Source organism: Catharus ustulatus, chromosome 22, assembly GCF_009819885.2.
Source record: "Catharus ustulatus isolate bCatUst1 chromosome 22, bCatUst1.pri.v2, whole genome shotgun sequence".
Taxonomy (NCBI): Eukaryota; Metazoa; Chordata; class Aves; order Passeriformes; family Turdidae; genus Catharus; species Catharus ustulatus.
Window position 1 is genome coordinate 1340345 of NC_046242.1, and position 24355 is coordinate 1364699.

Genomic DNA, 24355 nt, shown 5'->3' on the forward strand with positions numbered 1-24355 from the left:
GAGAATCTTGAAAAAAATAGGAAGAACTTAGGAACAGATCTGATCTGCAAATAGTCTTTTAAAATACCTGCCTGCTGTGTGTCTGTTGTGTGGGAGAGAGGGAGGGAAATGTGTGTAGGAACAAGACTGAGCCTGTCCTTTGCTTTGCTCCAGGAGAGTGAGAGGTACGCCTACGAGTGGCAGAGGTGCCTGGAGAGTGCCCTGCAGGTGAGTGTGCCACCTCCTCCTCCTGCAGATCCTTCCCTCCCCCTGCAGGACCTGCCTCACTCAGAGTTTGAGACCAACAGGCAGAGAAAGTGTGGGAATCAGCCCTGGGAATTACAGCTTTTAAACCAAAAGCTGCCACCTCCTCAGCTAAGCACCCTACACTAATCTCCCTGTCTCTGGGGATTAGTTTGGCTTTTCCCTGAATATTCCAGCTCTCTGCTTAGTGGGGTGGTGCCTGTTTGGGTGCCCAGGATTGTGTGTGCAGGGCACTGGTCCCAGTGCCTGGCTCCTCAGGGCTCCCTGAGGGACAGAACTGGGATGTGCTGTGCCCAGGGACCATTCATGAGCTGCTGTCAGATATTTCACAGCCAGATCAGTGCTCCCTAACATTCCTTCTTTGTGTTTGAGTATTAGAGAGCCCAAACTGTGAATGCTGTTATTGAATCAGACAGCAAGGCATGCTTGCTCTTAAAACTCTTATTTTGGTAATGAAAATATTGGGGAAAATACATTAAGGTTTTAAATGTTCATTCTTTCCCCTGATCTACTTAAGCAGGAGTGTATAAAAACATCTGATGGAGTGTGGCAATCGTTTCTTGTTTAATTTGCCTCCTTTTCTGAATAACTGTTTCTGCTGGGGGCAATCTTGTTTGTAATGATTATTTAAAGATAGAAATCCCATCATTTTATGAAATTCATTTCCACCAGGTCATAAAGAAGGCAAATGACACCTTAAATGGAATCAGCAGTTCATCTGTTTGCACTGAAGTTATCCAGTCTGCCCAAGGCATGGAATATCTACAGGGTATGTTTGAATTTTCCACCTGTTTTACACTGAAAGTTCTTCCCTAAAAAACAGGAATACAGAATCACTCTTCCCCAAATGGCATTATTTTAAATCTTAATCTTTACCTGCATCTGAATAATGAAGAACTCTTCTGCCACAGAAATGAAACTCCAGCTTTGAACTAACCCTCCCTGGCCACCCCTCCCCTCCTGTGCCACTCTGGCTTTGCCTTTTCTGAGTTCAAGGCTGTGCATTCTCAATCTTCCCCTGTTTTCCATCCACAGGGGTTGTTGAAGTCTACAGAGTCACCAAGAGGGTGGAGCTGGGCATCAAAGCAACTGCAGTTTGCAGTGAGAAGCTGCAGCAGCTGCTGAAGGATATTGATAAAGTGTGGAACAACCTGATCAGCTTCATGTCCCTGGCTGCTCTCACGGTGAGGCACAAAGAAACTGCCTGGTCTCTAACACAAATGTTTTATTGAACAAATCATTTTATTTAAAGAGGCTTTGCAGGGTGTGCTGACTTGACAGTTTGTGTTTCTTCTCTTGGAAAATAGAAATGAATTTATTTGTGAAAGCCAGTTTAAAACCCTCCAAGAAAACTTTATTTATGCACAAACATGATGTTGTCTTAGCACCTTGATTATTGAGGTGATGTCCTGGTTGTCTGTGGACATCTCCAGTAAGGCAAATTTAATAAAGTCCAAATAAGCCATTTTACAAAGGCAGAATGACATGGACATGTCTTGTTTTTTAAAAGTACTTGGCTTCAATGCTCACAATTCCATGACACACAGTGGAGCCACACAGGAGCCACTGAGCTGTTTTCCCTTCTCTCTGCATTTTGAAATGCCTGAGTTTGTTTTGGTTCCTGCCACAGACTAAACAGCTTTTCCTGCTCTGCACTGCCAGGAAAAGCTCCCAGGCAGCCTGGAAGGAGCTGGAGAGCTTTGGGCAGAGCTGGGTGAGGGGGACAGGCAGGGATGGCCCTTTAGAGCAGGAGCAGCCCATGGGAAGGGTCTGCAGAGGAGCTGGGGCAGAGAGGGGCACACAGAGGTACAGAACAAGCACAAAGAGAAGGCAGGAAAATCACCCTGCCCTGAAATACCTTGTGGGGTTTGTGTTGCAGGAGATGCAATGTGCAAAATTATTTCCTTTAACCATGGAAAAACTCAGAATTTTAGGGATCACCCATCTGTGTGTGCTTTACTGGCTGACACAGATCCCTTTGAGCCTTCAGCACATCCCACCAAGCCTCACTGAGCAGATCATTACCTTGGGGAGGTTTCCACTGAGCTTTTTAATTTGTGGCTTCCTCCTTGCACTGCAGCTGTGCCCACAAAAGGCTCTTCCTTCCCAGCAAACACTCATTTATAAGTAAGGCTTGGAATTGTTGGTTTCTGCTGGAAGCACCCATCCCCAGCTGGCTGTCCTTCCCTGCAGGGCAGGTATTAGAAATGATCAGCCCCTTTTTACACACCTATTGCACATTTTAAACCTCCCCAGGTATTCTGGTGATGCACAGAGCCTGGCATGCTAGGAAATTTATATCCTCAGGGAGTGATAAACCTGGAATCACCTGTTTGAACCTGGCATTGTTGATAGGAACAATCCCAAGAGCTATCAGGATCTATTCCTGATTTAAACAGATGGATTAAAGTAGAGTGGCTAAAGTGCTTTTCCTTGGAAGATTACAGGGATTACCTGAAAGTCCAAAGCCACAGCAGCTCCTGGCTCGTGGCTCCAGCTAAAGTTTGAGCCCATCAGGAGCTGCAAACAGAGGCTTCTCACATGCACACACAGTCCAGCTGAACTCCCCAAAACCAGAGACTCAACACTCCTGTAACTCCCCAGATCCCCCTGTTGTTGTTCTCTTCCCCACGGGGTTCTCTGGAAGGGGTGGAGCCCACACCACAGATCCTGAATGATTCACAAGTGCCAATTAACTGCAGAGAAGGATCCCAGCTCCCAGGCATGTGCTTGGAAAGGTTAATTTTATCTTTTAAAGGATTTTGTTACAAGGTAATTTTATGCACAGCCTTGGTTTCTCACAGCAAATTGCAGGATGACCTTCTCATTTGCTTCACTCATGCATTTGGTAAACAAATATTAGAGTGCCTTTATTAATTTGATTGATCTGTTTAGAGATTAAAGGGTGGGTTTTTTTTCAGGATTCCAATTATTCTGCAGCCATTCAGCAGGGCAGTGTGAGCAGCATACCCAGAGTGTGGATTGAGACACACATGGCCTGAGATCACACCATTTTTAAAGCTTCTTGCATTTCTAATCATTGCTTTTATTGGCATTTCTATTTTCATGCAAAATTTATCAGTTTTTTATCACCCTTATGCAGTGTTTTAATTGATCATGTGAGGTGAGGTTAAGTACTGGAAAAGTGATCACATTAATTTATTATTTACAGGTTTCTTCTCCCACCCTTTGCCTCTCTTTAATCTGAGTTTGTGTGTGGCTGGTGAATCCCATGGTTTGGTTAACTTTGATATCCTATTTTGTACTGCTCTGCCATACTGTAGGTTCCAAAAAAAAAACCAAAAAGAGAAAACCAGCTGCCTTTTTTTGCTCTTTTGGAGTCCAGGACAAAGAACTGTGCTGCAGCCACCTCCCCACAGCTGCACAAACACCTGCAGATCCTCTGCTTGCCCTCCCCCAGTGCTCCTTCCCCTCTGGAAGTGGGAATGTGCAACTCCAGAATTCCTTCCCTTGTGGTTGAGCCTTTTTTAAAGACTTGGAGTGTTACAAATTAGTGCTGATGGAGGTGGCAGGTCCATCCTGGCAGCTTTGATGATTGTCACCCCTGCCATGCCATGTGACACAGTAATTTTTATCTTGATGTCTGAAATGTTGTCAGGCACTGAAAATGCTGAAATGTTCCTGTCTCCCTTCTTCAGCCAGATGAAAACTCCCTGGATTTCTCTTCTTGCATGCTGCGCCCAGGGATTAAAAACGCCCAGGACCTTGCCTGTGGAGTGTGTCTGCTGAATGTGGATTCCAGGAGCAAAGTAAGTCTGGTGCTTCAACTCCCTTGGAAATTTAGAAATTTCCATTTACAGAGCCCCAGGATTGGGCTGGGCTGGAGGGGACATTAAAGCTGATCCAGTGTCACCCCAGTGCCACCTCCCCTGTCTCAGCCTGGCCTTGGGCGCTGCCAGGGATGGGTGCATTGAAAAAACTTCCATGGTTATAAACTCTGACCTGTAGATGGGTCTCAGTAAAATTTTACAATGCAATGTCCAGTGTTCCTTGGGCTTTGGTGTGACACAGAAAAGGCTGAGTTGAATTGTTTGTAATGAGCAAGAAACTGGGATGCTAAGATTTTCAAAAGTATGCATATTTTTTTTAACAAATAAAAATCTTTTAATGACTTTTCTTCACGAAATGGCTCACTGTTGCCATTAGCAGAGCTGGGAGGGACTCCCAGGACATGTGCAGAGTTGTGCCAGCCAGTTAAAAACAGAGGCACTTTTCCTGACTTTCTGGTTTCAACATCATTTCAGAAAGAAGAGAAACCTGTGGAAGAGCTTCCCAAGAAAGTATGAACCTGTAAAAAACATTCTTTCTAGACTCATTGTTCTTGAGTGTGGAAGGCTGAGCTGCTGATGGGCTCTCAGCTGTCATTCCCAATTGTACCAATCATTAATCCTCTTCTCCAGTCGTGTTTTGTGGCCCTTAACTCTTGATCTGATCAACTAACATGCTCCAGAGCCTGCCCTGTGTGTCTGCATGCCTGTGCCTTGTGCCCAGCTCTCTGGTTTTGTGCTCCTTCTGTTGTGTGCTAGAAAACCCCTGAGTTCCTGAATTTGTGCTGCCCGTGTGTCTGTAGCAGGAGAGGGGGGATTTCAGGGGCTTTGTGCTGGAAATATTGACTTTTGGCTTTGTGTAGCAGGCAGTGGCATTTTTAGAAATCTCTGCAGGAAATCCAGGGTGTGGAGAGCAGGGCTGGGATATTTTTTTAAATAGGGAGCTGTGAGGCATTGGAAAGGATCTCCTAGCAACAAACAGCGAGGTGGTTTCAGCCTGCTCATGGCTCCTATTGTAAAGCAGCTTCAATTAACAGGAGGAAGCTGCTCAAATTCAACCTGAAATAACACTAATAGCAAGAACTGCACCTGTCCAGCCCACAGCCAGGCTGGAGCCAGGGAAATAAATGCAGGAGCTGTCTGCTGGCAAGCAGGATGAGCTTTTCCTTGGGTAGGGAGGTGGAACAGAGGCAGAAGTGCAGGAACAAGGTGAGGTGGAGCAGAGGCAGAAGTGCAGGAACAAGGTGAGGTGGAACAGAGGCAGAAGTGCAGGAACAAGGTGAGGTGGAACAGAGGCAGAAGTGCAGGAACAAGGTGAGGTGGAACAGAGGCAGAAGTGCAGGAACAAGGTGAGGTGGAACAGAGGCAGAAGTGCAGGAACAAGGTGAGGGAGCTGCCAGGCTCAGCCAGGGCTCCCTCCTGCAGCTCAGGTGTGGTGCTGAAGGTTTTTTCCAGCAGCAGTCAGAGCTGATGGGGTGGAGTGCTCAGGGGAGAGTCCTGTGCTGTTTTCCTCTCTGGCTTTAGAGCCTGGAGGGGATCAGACTGTCACACTTGTTTCAATTCTTCCTGCAGGCCTTTAACTCAGAGACAGATAACTTCAAGCTGGCGTACGGGGGGCACCAGTACCACGCCAGCTGTGCCAACTTCTGGATCAACTGTGTGGAGCCCAAACCTCCAGGGCTCATCCTGCCAGACCTGCTCTGAAAGCAGCTGCACTGCAGGTGGAGCTTTGGGTCCAATGTGCAGGGCTTGGGGTGACTGCTGTGCTGGAGAGGCTGGAGCTGGGCTCAGGGTTGGAAACGTCTGGGGTTGATTTTGGTCCAAAAGTCAACGATTAATGCTGCTGTTACTGATGGTGAAGAGCTCACTTGTAATGGGCAAGGCTTCAGAAATAACTGGAAATATGTAGAATGGCAAAACAAAACAAAAAAAGTGGCATTTCAGTCTTTCTGCAGATGAAAACGTTATCCTGTGGAAAAGCAGCCTGGAAACTGTGCACAGACCTGGGAGAGGCCAGCATGGAGCTTCCCAGAGAGCTGCAGTGCTGGGCTGATTTGCATAGAAGCAACCACTTAAATACTTGAAGTCTGTATTTGCAAGCAAATCTTTTCCTTAACGTTTCTGGGACGTGGACCTTGATGTTCTTTAAGTATTTGCTGCTGTGATATCACAGCACATGAGTCACAGCAGCATCCAGGCAGAATGAATTATTGACTCAGAAGGAGCTGCTGGGTGTTTGTACTTGCACTGCTCTGTGCTGGAAGTTGTGCTGGATGCAGAACTGGTTCGTGCTGGAAGGTGAGGACTGGAAAACTGCTGTAATTTCCCTGTGCTATGTGGATTCTGTGTGCAGGCACTGGAGTTTAAAACTCCCAGTCTTTGTTGTAAATACAGAAAAACTTCCCTGGATTTGTCCTGAGCTCCAGGTAGGATTTTGTCTCTCCTGACCTTTGGGGAGCTGTGTGGCTGCAGCCCTGCTGGAGGCTGGACTCTGCTGATGCAGCACATCTGCTCTCTGTAGATTCTTGCCCTTTTTTGGCTGTGGAGATGCTGTTCCTGATGGGATGGGATGGGATGGCTCTGTGTGACTCTGCTGCTACCTGTAGCAACGTGTTCTGTGACTCAGAGCTGGCAGCACAAGGTGGCCCCTGGCTCCTGCTGCAGGGAGTGGGATTTAACCCAAAGGGATTTAACCCTGGGATTTGGTGGGCTCAGCAGCTGTGTTGGAAGCAGGCATTGTGTCCCTGCTGGTCCCTGGTTTTTGTAGGTGACTCTCTGGACAGGTTTGTGTCACTAAATGTTACCTGTACATCTGGTTCCTCCTTCAGATCCAGTATCCAGGGGACAGTGCAGTCAATGGAGTGCTGGTTACAGGATTTTAAACCTCTGGGAGGTTCATGGTGTTACAAGAGACATCCCAAGATCCTGTCTAGGTCTGCAGGGAATGAAGTGGGGTGTAAATCCATAGGGTACAACTTTCTCCTTAATTCTTTGGCTTAGTCTCTCAGATCTGTCCCTTTCCTCCAGAGATCTCCAAGTTAATCCTGCCCCCATTACAAGTACCTGACACTGACCTGTGGGTATTTGCTGAAACAGAAATTACAATGAGGAAAACGATGCTTTGGATTTAAAAAACAAACAGGCTGAGTTATATGGAACTATTAATTAGCCCAAATGAAAGAATCTTGGCTCAGAGGTGTCTGGCTCCTTCCTTACACCAATTACAATAAATCTCCTTGCTGCCTCAAATTAGCTCATTCATGAAATAAAGCACCATGTGCCTCCAGCTGATCCAGAGGCAGATTTCCTCTGCTCTGCTTCCCACATCCTGCCCAGGAATTACCAAAAAAACAGGGAAACAGCTCCTTGCTTCTCTCCCTTTCATTTATTAGGTGGGAAAGAGCTCCAGCACCCCAGCCCTATATTCCAGCACAGTCAGGGGCTGCTGTGCCCCTCACCTGAGTTCCCACAGGAGTTTGGGGACAGGGAGCCACTGCAGGGACAGGCTGGTGCTGAGGGAATGCTGTGCTGGGAAAAGGGAGTTTATTGTCAGCCTGGCTTTCCACCACAGCTCCCCAACACTTTGCTGGAGAGGAATTTTTTCCCCCCTAATTAAAAGAAAATGCCACAAATAAGAGATCCTGGTGTGAAATTTGAAGCAGCAGCTGTATTGTCACAGGAGCATCTTCCAGTGCCAGCTCAGCCCCTCTCTGAGCTGCAGCCAGGGTGGCTTTTGGCCCCTAAAAAAGGAATGGACATTTGGAAGTGCAGCAGAGCTCACTGAAGGGTGACACTGCTGCTGTCCTGCTCCCCCATCCCTGCTCCAGCAGCCTTGGGAACAGGGGGAAGGCAGCACGGAGATCCCTGATAAAGGCATTGCTCAAGGAGGATCAGCTGCAGTTCCCAGTCGTTCCAATGACTCACTGGAGCATTCAGCATCTCTCGGTTGTTGCCAGCCAAAGCCCAGTGTCCTTCCAAGCTGTATCCAAGGTGACAGGATTGTCACAGCCCACCCTCCCCTGCTGCCTCTGTGCAGCCCCTGGACGGTGTCAGACCTGGAACTCCTTTTCCTGCATGGATTCTCTCACTGGAAAAGAGAAATGAGATTTTCTTTCTTTTTTATCTATGTGTAGATAGATCAAAGGGGCTGCCTGGGCGTGACCTGTGGGAAGTGGGGTTCTGGCTCTCTGTGTATATTTGGAGTTCTGAGGATTTATTTGCTCGGTTATTTAATGTATTTATGGCTTAACCCGTTGTGTTCCTGGTGCTTCCATGCCGTGGCAGCTTCTCCCTGGTGCTGGGGGCTGCTCCAGCCTCTTCCCTGCCCCTCCCTCCGAGGTCCCCTGTGCCCTGGGAATTGTCACCTCCTGCACTCCCCTTCCATCCCAAGGACTTTCCCTTCCTGGCAGCAGCTTCTCCTGGCTGGGTTTGGTGGGAGCAGCTCCTGGAGTCCCTGCAGGGAGTGGGAGTGAGAGTGAGGGTGAAGTTCAGCCCCAGGCTGAGCAGGAGCTCGTGGAATCCCCATGGAATGCTCCAAGTGCTGTCAGCTACCCTGGGAATCACAAACTTGAAACAAAACCTGCCTTTGCAATAAAAGCTGCTATTGTACAAACGGCTGCTTTGGATTCACTTTTAATTCTGCACCTGTATTTAATTCCAGTTCTCTGTGTTAAAATAGGAATGCCATAACTTTATGAAGAAGAGTGATCAGAAAACTTCTCTTCCTATTGTGATTCTTCTCCTGCCCTCTGGGCAAATGTTATTTTTCTTCCAGAAGTGGTTTTGTGATTATTATTTGGAGCTGTTTGGGTTTGTGCTGTGCTGGAGTTGCTGCTGATATTTTAAGTCCTATGAGAATAAGTGTTATTAATTGACTTTAGTACCTTGTTTACTCCCTTAATTCCTGCTATGATTTATAAATCCTGTGTTCAGATTCCAACCTGGTGTTCAATAAAAAGCTCATTTCATATCTGACCAGCCTGGGAAGCTGAAATATTTATATCATAATGTAGTGAAACCTGCTCTGTGGCTGGGATGGGGAAGGTGTCTCACCAAATATTGGAAGATATAAAATATTTTCAGACAATTAAGATACCATTTGGAAGAGCCTGTGGGGAGCAGGAGGAGGAGTGTCCCCCTCAAAGCCAGTGGGTGTGCCCAGAGCAATCCAAGCTAAACCAGGGCCCTCTGCTTTGGTTCCTGTAGATTTGAGAATGGAATAAAAGCTGGGTTTTTACACTTGTGTGAAATCTTTTGCTGTAGTGAATACAAGAGGAGGCTTTGCAGTGAAATCTCCACAAGCACCAACCTTGAATGGGGATTTCAGGTGAATTCTTTGTTTCCTCACATGCTTTATTAGGCAATTTCACTTTTTACAGGTCTGACTTTCCCTTGTGTTTAAAGTCAGCCTTTGGTGCCTTGGTGGCTGAACCTCAGCACCTCCCTCTCCCCTCAGTCCTCAGCAGTGTGTGTACAAAGTCTATAGAATAATTCAAAGTGCAGAATTTCCAACCTTCCATTTTTAATGCCAGAAATGCTGTTAAACCCTGCTTTGCCCATTTTTAGGTAAAGTTTAATTTTGTGAGCAGATTTCAGTTTTTAGCATTTTTTCCCCTTTAAAATGTCATGTGTTGGAATGTGTCCAGACCAGTGATTAATCTTGATTTTCACTCTTTAGTTCCTCACTTACCATCTCCCTGGCTGAGTTTAACTCCTGATAAATGGGGGAGAGGAGTCTCCAGTGTCTGCCTGTGATGGGAACTGGGATCCAGCCCTGGAACCTGAGCTGGGAGCAGCTGATGGAAAAACCTCACCTTGATTTCATCTGGAGAAGCAGGAGAAAACATCCTTCAGCCAGAACTGTTTAAAGGCTGCTGCTGGAGCTCCATTAGCACTGTTTGGAACAGGAAACCAACACATGTTCTGGTTTAATCTTTATTGATTTTTTTTTTTTAACAAGTATAGAATCTCATTGAAATCAGACAGCGATCGCAGCACTCTGCCTGCTCCTCCTCCAGAGGCAACAGAAACTCTGCTGCCTTCCCAGGAGCAGAGCTCCAGGCTCCAGCCACACTCCAAGGAACCAGACCCTGCCCCTGGAGCCCTTCTCCCAGGGCAGGGCTGGGGCTGGAGCCGCTCCTGGCACGCTCTGAGCGAGGCCAGGCTCTGTCACCCCCCTGGGGACAGAGAGGAGCAGCCCTGGAATGCAGCATAACCTTGAGGAGGGATGGAGAGGCAGGAATGGGTAAGGCAGGGCCGGAGCTGGGAGCTGAGAAGGGATCCAGCCTCTCCCCAGGGGCTGGGCTGGCTGCAGGAATGCTGGCACAGCACGGCCGGGCCACGCTCACATTCCTGAGCGGCTCTTGGGCTGCCCAGCGCCTTCACCCCTCTGGCTTCTGTCTCGAGCCACAGCTGGACAAGATCTGTCAACTTTCCACCCACAAAACACACCAGCATTTTCCAGCAGTTGAAGTGTATTCCAGGATTATTGCCCTGGCATGGAATGAGTGGAAAAGGATCTTGTATTTATTTGATTTGAATTGCTCCGTTTTTATTTTACTTGTGGCCGACATGGACTGATTCACTTTTTTTTTGCTGGGTTTTTTTACCCTTTTTTTTTTCCTAACTTTCGATATGATTAAGAGCTGACTAAAGATCTCAAACACTATATACTGAGAGTCACTATGGTTGTTAAAGAAAACACCAGCACTAGCACCACAGCCCCTGTATTCCTGCCTCCCTGGTGCCTGGAAATCCTGCTGCTGTGGAGCAGGGCCTGGCTAGTGCTGCTCCTGAGCCGCTACAGGGTTTTGCAAGGAAGCAAACAAGCTCTAACAAAATATCCAGGCTACTACTGCAGCACAAAGCTCACTTGGGTCATCAACTCTGCCCAATGCCTCTTAGGCCCTTCCTCAGAGGATCCTAATAAACTGACTAAAAGAAAGAAAAAAAAGACAGAGGCTTTATGGAGGAATAAACTTATAATGAGACCTGGTTTTGCTAAATCAGAGATGCAGATGGGAAATCCCCATAGAGAAAAATGCTTTGAAGGGAATGGTTGGCCTTGCAGGTTAGTGAGGTGAGAACTGAGGTTCTGCTGTATGGAAAAGAACCAAGTTGGCTGTAGAAGGAGAAGGGAATGTCTCCAGTCTGGTCGCGTCCCTTCTGCTGCGCTTCCCATCTGCAGTCCCACTAAATCCCCCAGTAAGGCATCAGGGGTCTCCTCTCTCTCTCATAAACGTCTGGGATGATGCCATAGGGCGTCTGTACCATTTTAACCGAGGTCTTCCCAAAGAGCTTCCTCTCGTAGTCTATCAGCTGCCGCCAGAAGCCCACGTTGGGCCGGATCACGGGGCGCCGCGACTTCACCCAGTTGTAGGCGTCGAACAGGGAGGCCTTGTGGTACTTCATGAGGAAGGCGATGCAGAGCGTGGCCGACCTGCTGACGCCGGCGGCGCAGTGCACCAGGGTGGCGCCGTGCTTGCGCGCCACGCTCTGGATCTTGTCGGCCACGCTGTCGAAGTACAGGGAGATGGGGGCGTTGGGCATGTCAGCCAAAGGCACTTTGACGTACTCAAACTGCGGCCAGTTGAAGTTGGGGATCTCGATGGTGGCGTTGATGATGCAGGTGATGCCCCGGGACAGCAGCAGGTGCCGGTTGGAGGCCACGCTGCCCCGGCTCAGGTACAGCGAGGGCGTGATCTGGGCGATGCCCCCCAGGGCGCCTTCCGAGAGCATGCGCGGAGCCATCAGAGTTCTCGGCAGGGAGTTGTGGCTTCTGGAGGTCATGGAGGATCTTGGCACTCAGGCTTCCATTATGGGAAGAGAGCCAACGGGATCTTCAGCCAGGGGAGGGATTGTCTGGGCTGGTGTGGCAGGACAGCGACAGCTCCCACTGCTAAAGTCACTGCAAAACACAAGTGAGGCCACATGAGCAGGGAGCTGTCCCTGACCTGTGGCTGCTGTCCCTAACCTGTGGCTGCTGTCCCTGACCTGTGGCTGCTGTCCCTGACCTGTGCCTGCTGTCCCTGACCTGTGGCTCCTGTCCCTGACCTGTGGCTCTTGTCCCTAACCTGTGGCTCTTGTCCTTGACCTGTGGCTCTTGTCCCTGACCTGTGGCTCTCGTCCCTGACCTGTGGCTGCTGTCCCTGACCTGTGGCTGCTGTCCCTAACCTGTGGCTGCTGTCCCTGACCTGTGGCTCTTGTCCCTGACCTGTGGCTCTTGTCCCTGACCTGTGGCTGCTGTCCCTGACCTGTGGCTCTTGTCCCTGACCTGTGGCTGCTGTCCCTGACCTGTGGCTCTTGTCCCTGACCTGTGGCTGCTGTCCCTGACCTGTTGCTCTTGTCCCTGACCCGTGGCTGCTGTCCCTGACCTGTGGCTGTGCCAGGGAACAGGAAAGCCCAGCTCACCCTGCAAAGCTCCGTGGGGAATGTGGGGCTGGTTTCACAGTGCTCATTACCACCATCCCCCAGGCACTGCCTGGACAGATTGTAACAAAAAAAAAAAAATCTTCCAGCCTAATTAGCTCCAATTACTCGCCAAGGGTTTACCTGTGGGCCTGGATAGCATCTCACCCCAGCAGCACGTGGAGGATGAGCTACACCTTTTCCATGCTGAAACACAACAGCTTCACAGCTGGCCACAGTTCAAAGGGATGGTGAGGAACAGCAGATGCCAGCAATTTCCAGCACGCTGCCCTCTCCCCAGTGCCACCCTTCTCCCTTTTTAGGTGTGGGAAAGGCCCCGCCAAAGCACATAAACAGAGGAAAGTCGCTCATTAGGAAAGGCGGTGAGTCACGTCCATCCCCATCGGGCATCGGCTCCCATGGAGGCAGGGGAAGTGTGGAAAGAGTGACCTGGTTATGTCAGAAGCTGAGAGTAAAACCCAAGAGCAGAGGCTGGGACAGGGGAGGCTCTGGTCCTGCTTTATGCCTGACTAATGCTTGGCAGAGGCCTGGGGGCCACATGGGCTGGGAGGATCCCTGCTCTGACTCCCCCTGCCCCTTTGGGGCTCCTCCAAAGCCAGGGCAGAAGCTGCAGGCAAGGGGATGAGCCCTGCAGTATCAATAATTTGCCAGTCTGTGTGTTCTCTGTTTGGAGAGGACACAGGAAAGGCTCCAGTCTGTGCAGGCTGGGGACTCCCTGCCCAGGTACCTCTGAGCCCACTCTGGTGGCAGTGACAGAGCTGAGGGGACCTGGGGGATGCTCAGGGCCTTGGGGAGAGGGATCTGTCCCTGCAGCAATTCTAAATTATGTTAAGAGGGTCCTTAAAGGGCTTTGCTTCCCCAGCCCTCAACTGTCTGCCCTCATCCCATGCTCTGGGAAGCACCAGCAGGTCCCAGCAGTGGCTGGTGGTGCTGCCAGTGGATTTTTGGCTCAGTGATATAGAAACTTAATGAGCATAACGTGACCTCCTCCGTGGCTCTTCCCTGCTGGCAGCTGCTTGAGAAGCTGTGGACCCAAAGCTGCAAAAGTTCCTGCCCCAACAAGGTTTTTGCTGCAGCTACAAATGCTCAGCTTCCCCCCACTGCAGTCACCCAGCTGGAGCAGCAAGGAAAGGTGTGTTTTTTTCAAAGGAATAAAGTTCTTTGAGCAGGGGAAATCCCTGCTCTCAAGCAGCTTTTACTGACAATGCAAAGGATCTGGGCACTTACGTTGGTAACAAAGTCCTGCTCTAAATCACGGAGCTGCACCCTGGTGCTCTGAGGCTGGGAGGGCTCATGGAGTGCATCCAACACTGAGCTGGGGAGAGAAAAGAGCACGGATTTTACTGGGATCTCATCAGGTGGGTGTCCAAGATCTGGGAGGGAGGAGCACAGCTTCCCCACAGAGAGACTGAGGACTCAGGGTGGCACTTGCTGTAATGCCACCAATTCCTGCTGTGCTCAAAACCTCAGTGAGCCCAGAGGAACGTGAGGCTGGTACAGAAGTCATGGCTAAAAAACATTAAGTCATTTAAGTAATTAATTTGCTGTAATGTCTCCTTTAGCACCTACCTAGGCCCAGACAGCTGGGGCAGGTCTGTGTCCTTCTGATGGTGCCCAAAGCCACCCCCTGGGGACCCCTGTTCCCCATTCCTGTGAAGGGGAAGGGGCAGAGCTGATGCCAGAGCCACAGCACGCTGCTCTGAAAAGCTCAGGGTGGGGCCAACATCCCCTCTTTTCTCACCAGTGGAGGTGAAGACCTGGGAAATGCTGCTGGACCCAGCAGAGCCAGAGCAGCTCCAAAGCAGCTCTGAGCAGGGCAGAGCCTGCAGCAGCTCCTGGGGCAGCCAGAGTGCCCCTGAGGCGGTTTGGGAAGGGCTCTGCTGCTTTCCATAGAGTGGTTCCTGTTTGCAGGCAGGAACTTATCCGGGGATTTGCATGTGACAGGCTGGGCTTGCTCTGCAAACTCCAGAGCAAACACCTGCTGATGCCATCCCATCCCAGGGACACCTTCCTCTGTCCCAGGCTGCTCCAAGCCCCATCCAGCCTGGCCTTGGACACCTCCAGGGATCCAGGGGCAGCCACAGCTGCTCTGCCCAACCTGTTCCATCCCCAGCACAGCTCCCACCCAACCCAGAGCAGCTCCCAGCCACAAGGACGGAATATTTTGGAGAGAAGCTCATTACTGAAGCAGAGATAAGGCTGCTGTTCCTGCAGACAAGCCTGGGCTGCTGATGGGACAGCCACCACGGCAGGGGGTGGGTGCCACATCCCCTCTGGTGTCCCCTGCCGTGTCACAGCTCGCAGCAGGAGCTGGCTGGGACGCCACCGTGCTGTCTCAGGCATGTGACAGAGCCACGCTGCTGCCCACACACAGCAGGCTGAGCAGCTGCTGCCGTGCAGGGAGCTGGGAAGGGAAGGGAAGGGGCCTCGTCTGCCTGGGCTGGCAGCAGCTCCAGCACCTCGGGAGCTTCCCCAGGCTCGCAGGTGTGAGCCTTCACCTGTGCCCAGGGCTGCACCCAAAGTCCCTTTGCCTTTTATCCCAGCGCATCCCGCTGAAATCCAACACTGCTGCTCTGCACGCAGCCATTCCCGTCATTGTGCTGGGGCACAGAAAGAGAACAGGAATGAAAAAACAGGAATGAAAAGCCTCTTCCCAGCCGTTGCTGAGTGCAGAAAAAAAAAAAAAGAAAATCGCTGAAGACGGAACAAAGCACGCACACAGGCTGGCCTGGCTGTGCCTGGGAAGGCACGAGAGGCTCCTGGCAGGGCACAGGGAGGGGCACAGCCAGGGTGACCCCCTGATGTGGAATAAAAACCTCATCTCTTCTGCCACTGCTCCGTGGTTGGGGTTTCTGGGTGATGGGGAGTCACAGCAGCCCAAAAGCTGTGCCCTGAGGTACTGGACCCAGAACTGTCCCTGAAGCAGCCCTGGAAATCCCTTCCAAAGGAGCTGGGTGTCACTGGATGGGGTTCCAGGCAAAAGGGTGACATTCCCAGAGGGTGCAGGTCCTTCAGGGGAACACTGGCTGGCAGTGGGCTGGTAGCAACCAGGTGTTCCTGCCATCACATCCTCCTTTTTCTGACTGCAATTAATGAATTAATGAATCTTGTAGCAGCCCTGACCCACAGTAAATCCCTGTCCAGACTGTGCCTTGGTCTTGCCCATGTGCAGAGCCCAGACTGTGCCCTGTGGGGTCCCTGGGGACCCTGGTGCAGCAGGGCAGGACAGGAGCAGCCTCCTCCCTCCCTGACAGACTGGTGGGTTCTGCCATTTCCCTCCTCTGCATAATCAGGGGTGGGGGAAGCCAGTGGCTAATTACAGCCTGGAGAACACTCTGCTCTTCAAAGCCTCCAGGTCCTTTCCCAGCACTCCTGGCCAGCACCATGCTCAGCTTTATGGTGAGGGGACACTTCTCCAGCTCCCATCCAGCCTGGCTCTCATCCTGCAGCTCTCCACAGCTCTCAGGTGGGTCCTTCTGCTGCACCTCCAGGCTGAGCTTTGTGGTTCCAGTCTCAGGAGGTGGGGCAGGTGCCTGGCCTGGGGTAGCTGCTGGTTCTCTCCCACCTGGGCTGCATCTCCTGGCCTCAGAGCAGCTCCTTTCCAGGTGAGAGGATTTCCAATCCCCATGCTGTGGTTGGTGTTTTGTGCTGCAGCCCCTTGGAGGGGTTGCTGCTGGCAATGCTCGTGGCTCTGCTCTTCCAAACCTTGCAGCAGCTGGAGTTTGTTTCTCTTGCTTTCATTCCTGGGAACGCAGTCCTGTTAACAAAGGCTGAAATTCCCACGGGAAAGCGTTGCTGGCTCCTGGACCTCCTGAGAAAGACTTGAAAACACCTCTGGAAGCTCAAATGACAAACAGGGTGAGTTTGTGAGTTAAACACTGTGATCTCCAGGACAGGAGGGAGAACTGGTCGGGCTCTAGACAATGAGCTGGCAAGTCTGAGCTTCTGCCTTCTTATTCTGGCGCTGCTGGGTGGTTTGCTCTGATTTGTGAGAGTTTTTTTGTTTGTTTGTTTGTTAACACAGCTCCTCTGTCTTGAGAGCAGAGGCTGCAGCTTGTCCCTGAGGGACTGGAGTTTCTGTTGGGTTGTGGGGCTGGCACCTGGACAGGTGAGAGCTCCCCTGTGGGTTTAGGGCAGGGTGGGCCCTGCTCTGCAGGAACACTGAAGCCCCTGGTTCCATCCCCAGACCACATCTGGGATTTGAGGCAGGTTTGTGGGCTGGGTGTGCAAAATGTCAGTACTGAGGCAAGGCTTCTCCCCGCTCCCAGGAGAGGAAAAGTTATTCATTTTGGAGATGACAAATGCTCTCTAATCCTGCAGTAAAGAGAAGAGTCAATATCACAGGCACTGAATGAACGAGCCTGCTCAGGGCTCTTCCCAGCCAGGCTGAACAGCAAATTGCTTCAGAAATGGTCCTGGAGAGTGGCATTTCAAATAAATTTCAGCAGAGAGCACAAACTGCAGCCATTCTCGGGTCAGGGCTTGCTTGTGCTGAGTCCAGGGGAGCCCAAGGCAGAGTAGGGAGGGGAGAGGACGTGTGGGAGCTGCTGGCTCCTCTCCCCAGCCCTCCTGCAGCCCTTTGCTCTGCTCTCCTGCCTTTGGTTGTGCTCCTGGAGCCATTACAGGCTCCTCTCGCATGGGTCAGAGCCATCAGCACATCCTCACGATGTGAGGTCGGGCGGTTTGGGTTTGGAATGGGAAAGGAGGAAGGGCAGCAGGCGGGGTGATCTGGGCTGAGACAGAGGATGCTGCGACCAACCCCTGATTGATTCTGCTGGCAGCCTGTGCTGGCCTCTCCGAGCAGGATGGGAGCTGTCAGATGTTAAATCAAGATAATAATCTGTCTGCCCGGAGCTCTGAGCAGGCCTGGCTGCTTGTGCAGCTCCCAGCACAGCCGGGCCCCGCGCTTGCCAGAACACACCAGCAACTTCCCAGAGGAGCCACACAAAGGGGAATCGTGCCCAAAACCCACAACAAGACACCCTGCAGACAGTCCCAGGCTCTCCTGGGAAGCTCAGGGACCCCAAAAGAAGCAGTTTAGTCCAGAAGCACAGTCCTGCCTCCCCGCTGTGCTCCCAGAGCCAAGGCAGCTCTCTGGGCTGCAGGGCTGGCGGTCCCCCAGGAGCCTGTCCCCGCCTGCTGCCTTCAGGGGGTGACAGCTGACGCTCCTGTGTCACAGCCTGTCCCTCCTGCTGGCACCGGTGGGGTGCCCTGGGTGAGGCCAGGGCTTGGCAGCGCTCAGGGCTCTGCTGAGGATGAGCCACCCTCGCTCCACAGCCCACAAGGCAGCACCGAGCCCTGGGCTGGCACCAGGCTCAGGGGTGGTGACGTGACCCAGCCCAGGTGGCAGCTGAGCAGTGTCTGAGTGCTCTGTCCCAAGCAGGAAAAAGGGGCACTGAGGTTTTGGCCATCTGAGGATGCCACTTGGCCCTGTGGGCAGGGTCCCAAGCTGCCAGGCAGGGCAGCAGCTCTGCTGCCTGTGATTCCCATTGTCACCAAGTGCTGTGACAGCAGAGGTGCCCACGGCCACGCTGTGATCCTGCCATGCAGCCACCCCCTCCACGCTGGGAGCAGGCACTGCTCCCTCTCCAGCTGGCAGCTGGATCCTGGCAGCTGCAGCCACAGCTCCGGGCACAGGGAGAGCTCCCGGCCGCAGGGACGGAGCGAGACGGGCACGGGCACAACCTGGTATTTATAAATCCATCTCTGCTCCGAGCACAAGCCTCCCTCGGCAAGCAGCGAGAGGATTTGATGCAGGAAAAACAAACCATCTTTCTTTCAAACGCCACGTCTGTGCTTTCAGAGCCACGGGCTGTGTGCTGCTCGCTGGGAGAGCACAGCAGGGACGTGAGGCTGCCCCAGCATCCAGCTAAAAAACTCCTGGGAGGAGCACAAAATGCTTTAAAAACCAGCCTTAAGGCCTGAGGAGGCACGAGTGGGGTCTGCCAGTTGTGTGCAGCACCAGTTCCCCTCTCGGCTGAGCACTGAGGGCTGTTTCCAGCCCCGAGTGGAGATGCCGCCTCTTCTGGAGCGCTACAGATTGCTCCAGCGCCAGCTGATGGCATCTGGATTGCAGGTGGAGCTCAGGAAAGCTCCATCCCCTGCTCCCCGTGTCCAAGTGGACATGGATGGAGAGCAGGAGGGGCACATTCAAGGAGCAGACCCATGCCTGGCTCTGGCTCCCGGGGTGCTGCAAGATGGAGCCTTGTTTTTTCCGGAGCCGTGCCCTGCGCAGTCACAGCTGACAGGAGGGACACAATCTCTTCCCTGTTAGCAGAACAAAACACGGGGACCTGGTGTGTTTGCTCGTGTGTGACCCTGCTGGGCCCAGGGCTGTGCCTGCTGCTCGTGGGGCTCTGCCCCAGCCCACCCCAGAGCCCAGAAAATTGAAGGCAGCTGCAAACTCAGTGCAACGTGTCCTGGAAATGATCCGTGCTGGCCTCACCCAGGCCTTTTCCAGGGGCAGTGCCAACTGCTGCGTGCTCTCAGCTGCCTGGCTGCTCAGGGGGTCCCAAAGCTGGCACCCTGATGGTGCCACATCCCCCTCCAGAGGGATTCCCAGCAGGCAGGGGCTGCCCACGCTTTCCCCACGCTCCCAAGGCCGGGCTGGACGAGGGTGGGGGCAGCAGGATGTGCCCAGCAGCTGTGAGGAATGAGGTCACCTCTGAGCACATCCATGGGGTTGTGTCGGGTGACAGGAAGAGAGGCCAATTTTAATCAATTAGGGGGAAATGGAGTTTACACGAGGAGTTTCCCCCACCAGCAGTGTGGGGCCAGCACCCCTTGGCTCCCTGGAGGTCGCTCTGGCTGCTCCAGCCTGGGGGGAATTCTCTATTTTAGGGATGCTGTGCAAATCCACATTTCCTCCACCAAGAACTCCTGCCCCCAAAGGGAGGGACCTGCAGACCCTCCCACACTGCAGGGTGGGATGAAAATAAATAAGAATTCATTTCCATTTGCCTGGGAACCCTCACCCATCTGGCCTAGGGGTGACTGTGGCAGCACCTGTTGATCCTTCTGCTGGGAACCCCAAGCCTGCCTGATTATTATTGTTTTATACTATTTTTAAAGCAGAGCAGAAGCTGTTGAGCCGAGCCCACGCACTGCCTGCACTACAGGTGCCCCAGGAAGGGTGGGCAGTGCCTCTGCCTCCCAGTTCCTGGCTTTATTCCCAAGCATCCAGGGAGCTGGGGCTCCTGCTCAGACATTCCTCAGCTATTTCCAAATGCCTCTCTGCTAGATGTTTCCCCTCCTGTTGTGGTTGCTCAGAGGGTCCTTTAGGAAGTGATAAATGTGTGTGTGTGTGCTGAGGGCTGTGTACCTGGATGGGAGGGGCTGGGAGAAGCTCCCATGGCTGGTTTGAGGTGTTACCCCTCCCTTCCAAGGAAAACCACCCTGGAAGGAAAGTCCTGCAGTGGTGGCAGGAAGCCTGGAAGGCTTCTCTGGTGAAGAGCCTTTAGTAGATGGCTCTGGTGGGGTCAGTGTGGTGCTCCCAGCCCCACTGCCCTGCCCAGGTGCCTTTTCCCCACTCCTCATTCCCAGGCTCTTCCTGCATGCCCAGGCGTGCAGGTGGCTGGTTCCCTGGGACAAAGCTGCTTCTGGCTCCCAGAGACTTTTTTGTGGCGGCTCTGCATCCCTTTCCTCCCTCCCATGGAGCCTGGCTCAGGCAGATTTCCCCCCATTCCCTGTACATTTCTAGCTCTAGAGCAGCATGAGCTCTCTGGCTTTCCAGCTCCGAGATTCCAGCCGGGATCAGCTATTGAATTAAGCCATACAAATTTCCACCTTGCCCTGACCAAGGAGGAAGCAGTGCCAGAGCCCAGAGCAGACCCCACAGCACAGCCAGGGCTCGGATGGATCCCCAGGATTTCACCTTTGTTCCTGCAGGAAACCACAATGTCTGTGTCCCTGTCCAGGACCCAGGTGAGACCTCGGGGGCAGGAAGGACAGGCAGAGCAGCACGTTCACACCTTCCAGGCATAAATCGATTAAAACCTGCTGCATTACTGCTCCCCTGACGTTCAGCAGGGTCACGTCAGCCAAGCCGTGGCAGCAGAGCTCTCTGCCAGCGGGGAACAGCACGTGTCCCCAAAATCAGGGATCCTTCCTTCTCATTCCTTGGGAAGCAGAGCGCCACAGAGCCTGTCCCAGCCACAGGGAACACAGCAAACACCGAGGTTTACAGCGAGGCCCGGGGGAGGAATCCACTCCCTGCCAGAGCAGGGGCAGCTGATCCGGTGTATCAGAAGGGAAAACAGTGTTTTGTCAGTGCTAATCCTCCACCATTCCTGAAGCAGGGGCATTAGGGATAAACTGAACTTGCAACATGATATTAGGGCATCTGCCAACACTCAAACCTCCAGAATAAAAGGCTCATTTGCTGCCCAGTCGAACAGGTTATGATCCTGCCCCATCTCCCTACAGCCAAATGCCACTCATTGATTACCCGTGTTGCTCAAAGCAGCTGCTCCAGAGCTGAGTCAAGGGCCGTGCACGCCGCCGGGCTGGATGTGAGGCCGGGCAGCTGCAGGCACCCGCCAGGGCTTGGGGAGCACCGGGGTGCCCTGGGACATGGGGGTGCGGAGGGCAGGGGCCAGGGATGGGTGCCAGGGCAGGAGTGAAGGGCAGGAGCCAGGGATGGGTGCTGAGCTGAGGGTGTTGAGGGCAGGGTGCCAGGGCAGGAGCCAGCAGCTGATGGGCAGGAGTCAGGAAGGAGCGTAAGGGCAGGATTCAAGGATGGGTGTTGAGCTGGGGGTGTCCAGGGCAGGATCCAGGGATGGATGTGAGAGCCAGAGCCAGGGATGGGTGCTGAGCTGGGGTTGTGGGGGGCAGGAGCCAGGAATAGGTGCTCAGTGAGGAATGGGTGCCAGGGCAGGATGCAGGATGGGTGTTGAGATGAGGGTGTCCAGGGCAGGATCCAGGGATGGGTGCTGAGCTGGGGATGTCCAGAGCAGGATCCAGGGATGGGTGCTGAGCTGGGGTTGTGGGGGTCAGGAGCCAGGAATAGGTGCTCAGCCAGGAATGGGTGCCAGGGTAGGATGCAGGGATGGGTGCTGAGCTGGGGGTGTAAGAGCAGGATCCAGAGATGGGTGCTGAGATGGGGATGTCCAGGGCAGGATCCAGGGATGGGTGCTGAGCTATGGGTTTAAGGGCAGGATGCAGGGATGGGTGCTGAGCTGGGGATGTGGGGGATAGGAGCCAGGAATAGGTGCTCAGCCAGGAATGGGTGCAAGGGCAGGATGCAGGGATGGGTGCTGAGCCAGGGGTGTAAAACCAGGATCCAGGGATGGGTGCTGAGCTGGGGGTGCCAGGGCAGGATGCAGGGATGGGTGCTGAGCTGGGGGTGCCAGGGCAGGATCCAGGGATGGGTGCTGAGCAAGGGGTGCAAGGGCAGGATCCAGGGATGAGTGCTGAGCTGGGGGTGCCAGGGCAGGATGCAGGGATGGGTGCTGAGCCAGGAACGGGTGCCGACGGCAGGATTCAGGGATGGAGCCCTGTTACAACACAGCCCCCGTGGCAGGGCTGGTTCCACGTCGAGGAACCCCCGGAGCTGCGCCCGTGGCCGCTCCGGTGCAGCTCGGAGGTGCCCCCCGCTCTCCCGCCGGGCTCCGAGCAGCGGCCACCGCGTCCCGCTCCTCCGGGCACCCCGGCAGCGCCGCCGCTGCCCCGTCCCACGGCACAGTCCCGCTACCCCGAGCCCCGTCCCGTCCGCGGGGGCCCCTCCGGAGGGCACCGTACGCGATGGGAGCGAGCGAACACAGCGGGGAACGGCGGGGCCCCCCCACCCGAGAGCCCCGGTTCCCCCGGCCCGTCCCTACCATGGCTCCCGGGCGGCGGCTCCGCGCTCCCTCGCGGCCACGGCGGCGGCGGGCCGGGACTTTTATCGTGCTCGGCCGGCTCCGTCTCGGCGGTGCCACCTGACCGCGGCTGCCGGGGCCGCCCCCGCCCGCAGAGCCGCCGTTACCAGGCTACGGGGGGCGGCCCGGCCCGGCCCGGCCCCCGGGCGGGGGCTCCGGGAGACCGGCCCCGCTTAAAGGAGCCGCCGCCGCCCGGCCCGCCGTGGCTGTGGGGAAAACAGGGATGTCCTGTGGGTTATGTAGGGATGGGGAAAAGGGAGCTCCCAGTTGGGATATGGCGGAGACGCTGAGGGGATAGGAGTGTGTGTGGGGACATGAAAGAGTCGCTGAGGGGATAGGAGTGTGTGTGGGGACATGACGGAGTCACTGAGGGGATGGTGGCAACTGACTGTCCCTGTGGGGAAAACATGGAGAAAAGGAAAAGTGGGGAGTCCTGTGAGGCACATCAGGGCCTCGGTGGGTGTGACTCTGTGTGGGGTCCCTGTGGGGATGGAAAGAAGGGAGGGTTTTGGTGAGGACATGGTGGGGGCCCTGTGGGATGGAGACAGGGGGATCCCGGTGGGGACATGACAGGGCCCTGTGGGGATGGGATGGGGAGTCGGTGAAGGGACATGGCAGGGAGAGGCGATCCCTGTGGGCACAGGGATGTGGCAGGGTCCCAGTGAGGATGGGACAGCGTGTGGGGACGTGGCAGGGCCCAGGATTTCCCTTGTGAGGGATGGGACATGCCATGACCCCATGCCAGTGTGTGGGGACAAAATGGGTTCCCTTTGGGGATGGGGACGTGCCAGAGTTCCTCAGCTCGGTGGGTGCTCACTGGGAGAGTTTTTGTGACTCAGGACATCCCAAGCCACAGCTCCTCCCTGGTCCTGAGGCTCCCAGGGCTTCTTGTGGCACCATCCTGGGGGCCAGGCTGGACCCTCACCCACAGCAGGTCCCTGGGGAGGGATGCCATGGTCTGGGATTCCCATGGAGGGATGCCATGGGTTAGGGGATCCATGGGCTGGGATCCCCATGCAGGGATGCCATGGGTTAGGGGATCCACACAGCAAAAGGAAGAGAGAGTTTGTGCAAACTGTGGGATTAAGGTGAAGGCTCTGCTCCCACCACTTCACCAGCATGGCAGGGACGGGACAAGGCTGGCACTGGCAGAGGAGGAGGAGGTGGGAGGAGGAGGAGGAGGAGGAGGGCAGCCTCTGCCTTAACCCCGCGGCTGCTGGAGCGAAGCGTGGCCACCCCAGCCCGCTTTTGTTCGCTCTCTGGTTTTGTTGTCGCACGCTCCGACTGAAATAGCCCAAATCCCTCATAGGAATCTTCCCCCAGCCCGAACCCTCGGCTGGTATCTCGCTCGGGCAGGTTTCATGACTCAGCAGCCCAGATGGAGCCGTCCCTCACAGCCCTCAGCTCCAAATCTGTTTATTGCTCCAGAGGCTGTTTTTTCCGAGAACCTCGCTGCTTTATAACAGCCAGAGCTCTCCCTTAAAACCCTGCCTCTCCAGCGAGGGCTCGCGTCACACTCAGCACGGAGGTGGGCGAGGAACAAAAATAGACAAATTAAGAAAACCTCAAAAGGCCAAAAAATGAAAATGTGAGGGTTTTGGCTCTCCGAGCTCAAGGTTTGCTTTGCCTCCGCGTTGCATCAGTTCTGCTGCCTCCCTTGGAGCTGCACCATCTCAGGGGCAGAGACGAATCCCCGGGTGATCACAAGTCTGTGAGAAGCTGAGACACAGCTGAGCCCTTGGGGTGTCCCCCTGGGGCTGGGGTCCCTGGGCTGGGGGCTCAGAGCCTTGGCACTGCAAGCCTGGGGTGGTGTTTATTGGCCACGGGCAGCGTAGGGAGAGACGAGGATGGGTTTTGAGTGGCAGCCTGTGGGATTCCCTCCGCAAGCATCTAAACCCCTCATTCCCCCTCACCTCCACTGAATGAGAAAAAGGCTCTGGATAACTCCCGTTGCTCATCCTGGACAGTTTTAAACTACTCACGCAACTGCAAAGGTGTTTTTAATGCTGGTGCAACTTGAGCTTTTAACCTTCGCCCTGC

General features: G+C 53.8%; 2 protein-coding genes across 6 annotated transcripts in view; one reads left to right on the forward strand and one right to left on the reverse strand.

The window, feature by feature from the left end:
* Window positions 1–6440, forward strand: part of SYNRG (synergin gamma) — a 34797-nt gene extending 28357 nt beyond the window's left edge. For 3 of the 5 annotated variants that reach the window (XM_033078364.1, XM_033078366.1, XM_033078367.1), the window contains 6 exons: window positions 154–207; window positions 916–1012; window positions 1279–1427; window positions 3903–4013; window positions 4509–4544; window positions 5604–6440. In XM_033078364.1, coding sequence (XP_032934255.1) covers window positions 154–207; window positions 916–1012; window positions 1279–1427; window positions 3903–4013; window positions 4509–4544; window positions 5604–5735 — 579 coding nt within the window. In that variant the 3' untranslated portion in view covers window positions 5736–6440. The remainder of the gene's footprint in view (window positions 1–153; window positions 208–915; window positions 1013–1278; window positions 1428–3902; window positions 4014–4508; window positions 4545–5603) is intronic. The other 2 variants (XM_033078365.1, XM_033078370.1) reach the window with 1 other exon arrangement.
* A 3511-nt stretch (window positions 6441–9951) lies between these two features.
* DUSP14 (dual specificity phosphatase 14) lies at window positions 9952–22398 on the reverse strand. The gene is made up of 3 exons (XM_033078371.2): window positions 22277–22398; window positions 13686–13773; window positions 9952–11937 (listed from the first exon to the last, which is right to left on the reverse strand). Exon 3 carries the CDS (start codon window positions 11817–11819, stop codon window positions 11223–11225), a length of 597 nt encoding a protein of 198 aa, XP_032934262.1. The 5' UTR covers window positions 11820–11937; window positions 13686–13773; window positions 22277–22398; the 3' UTR covers window positions 9952–11222.
* Window positions 22399–24355: the final 1957 nt, after the last annotated feature.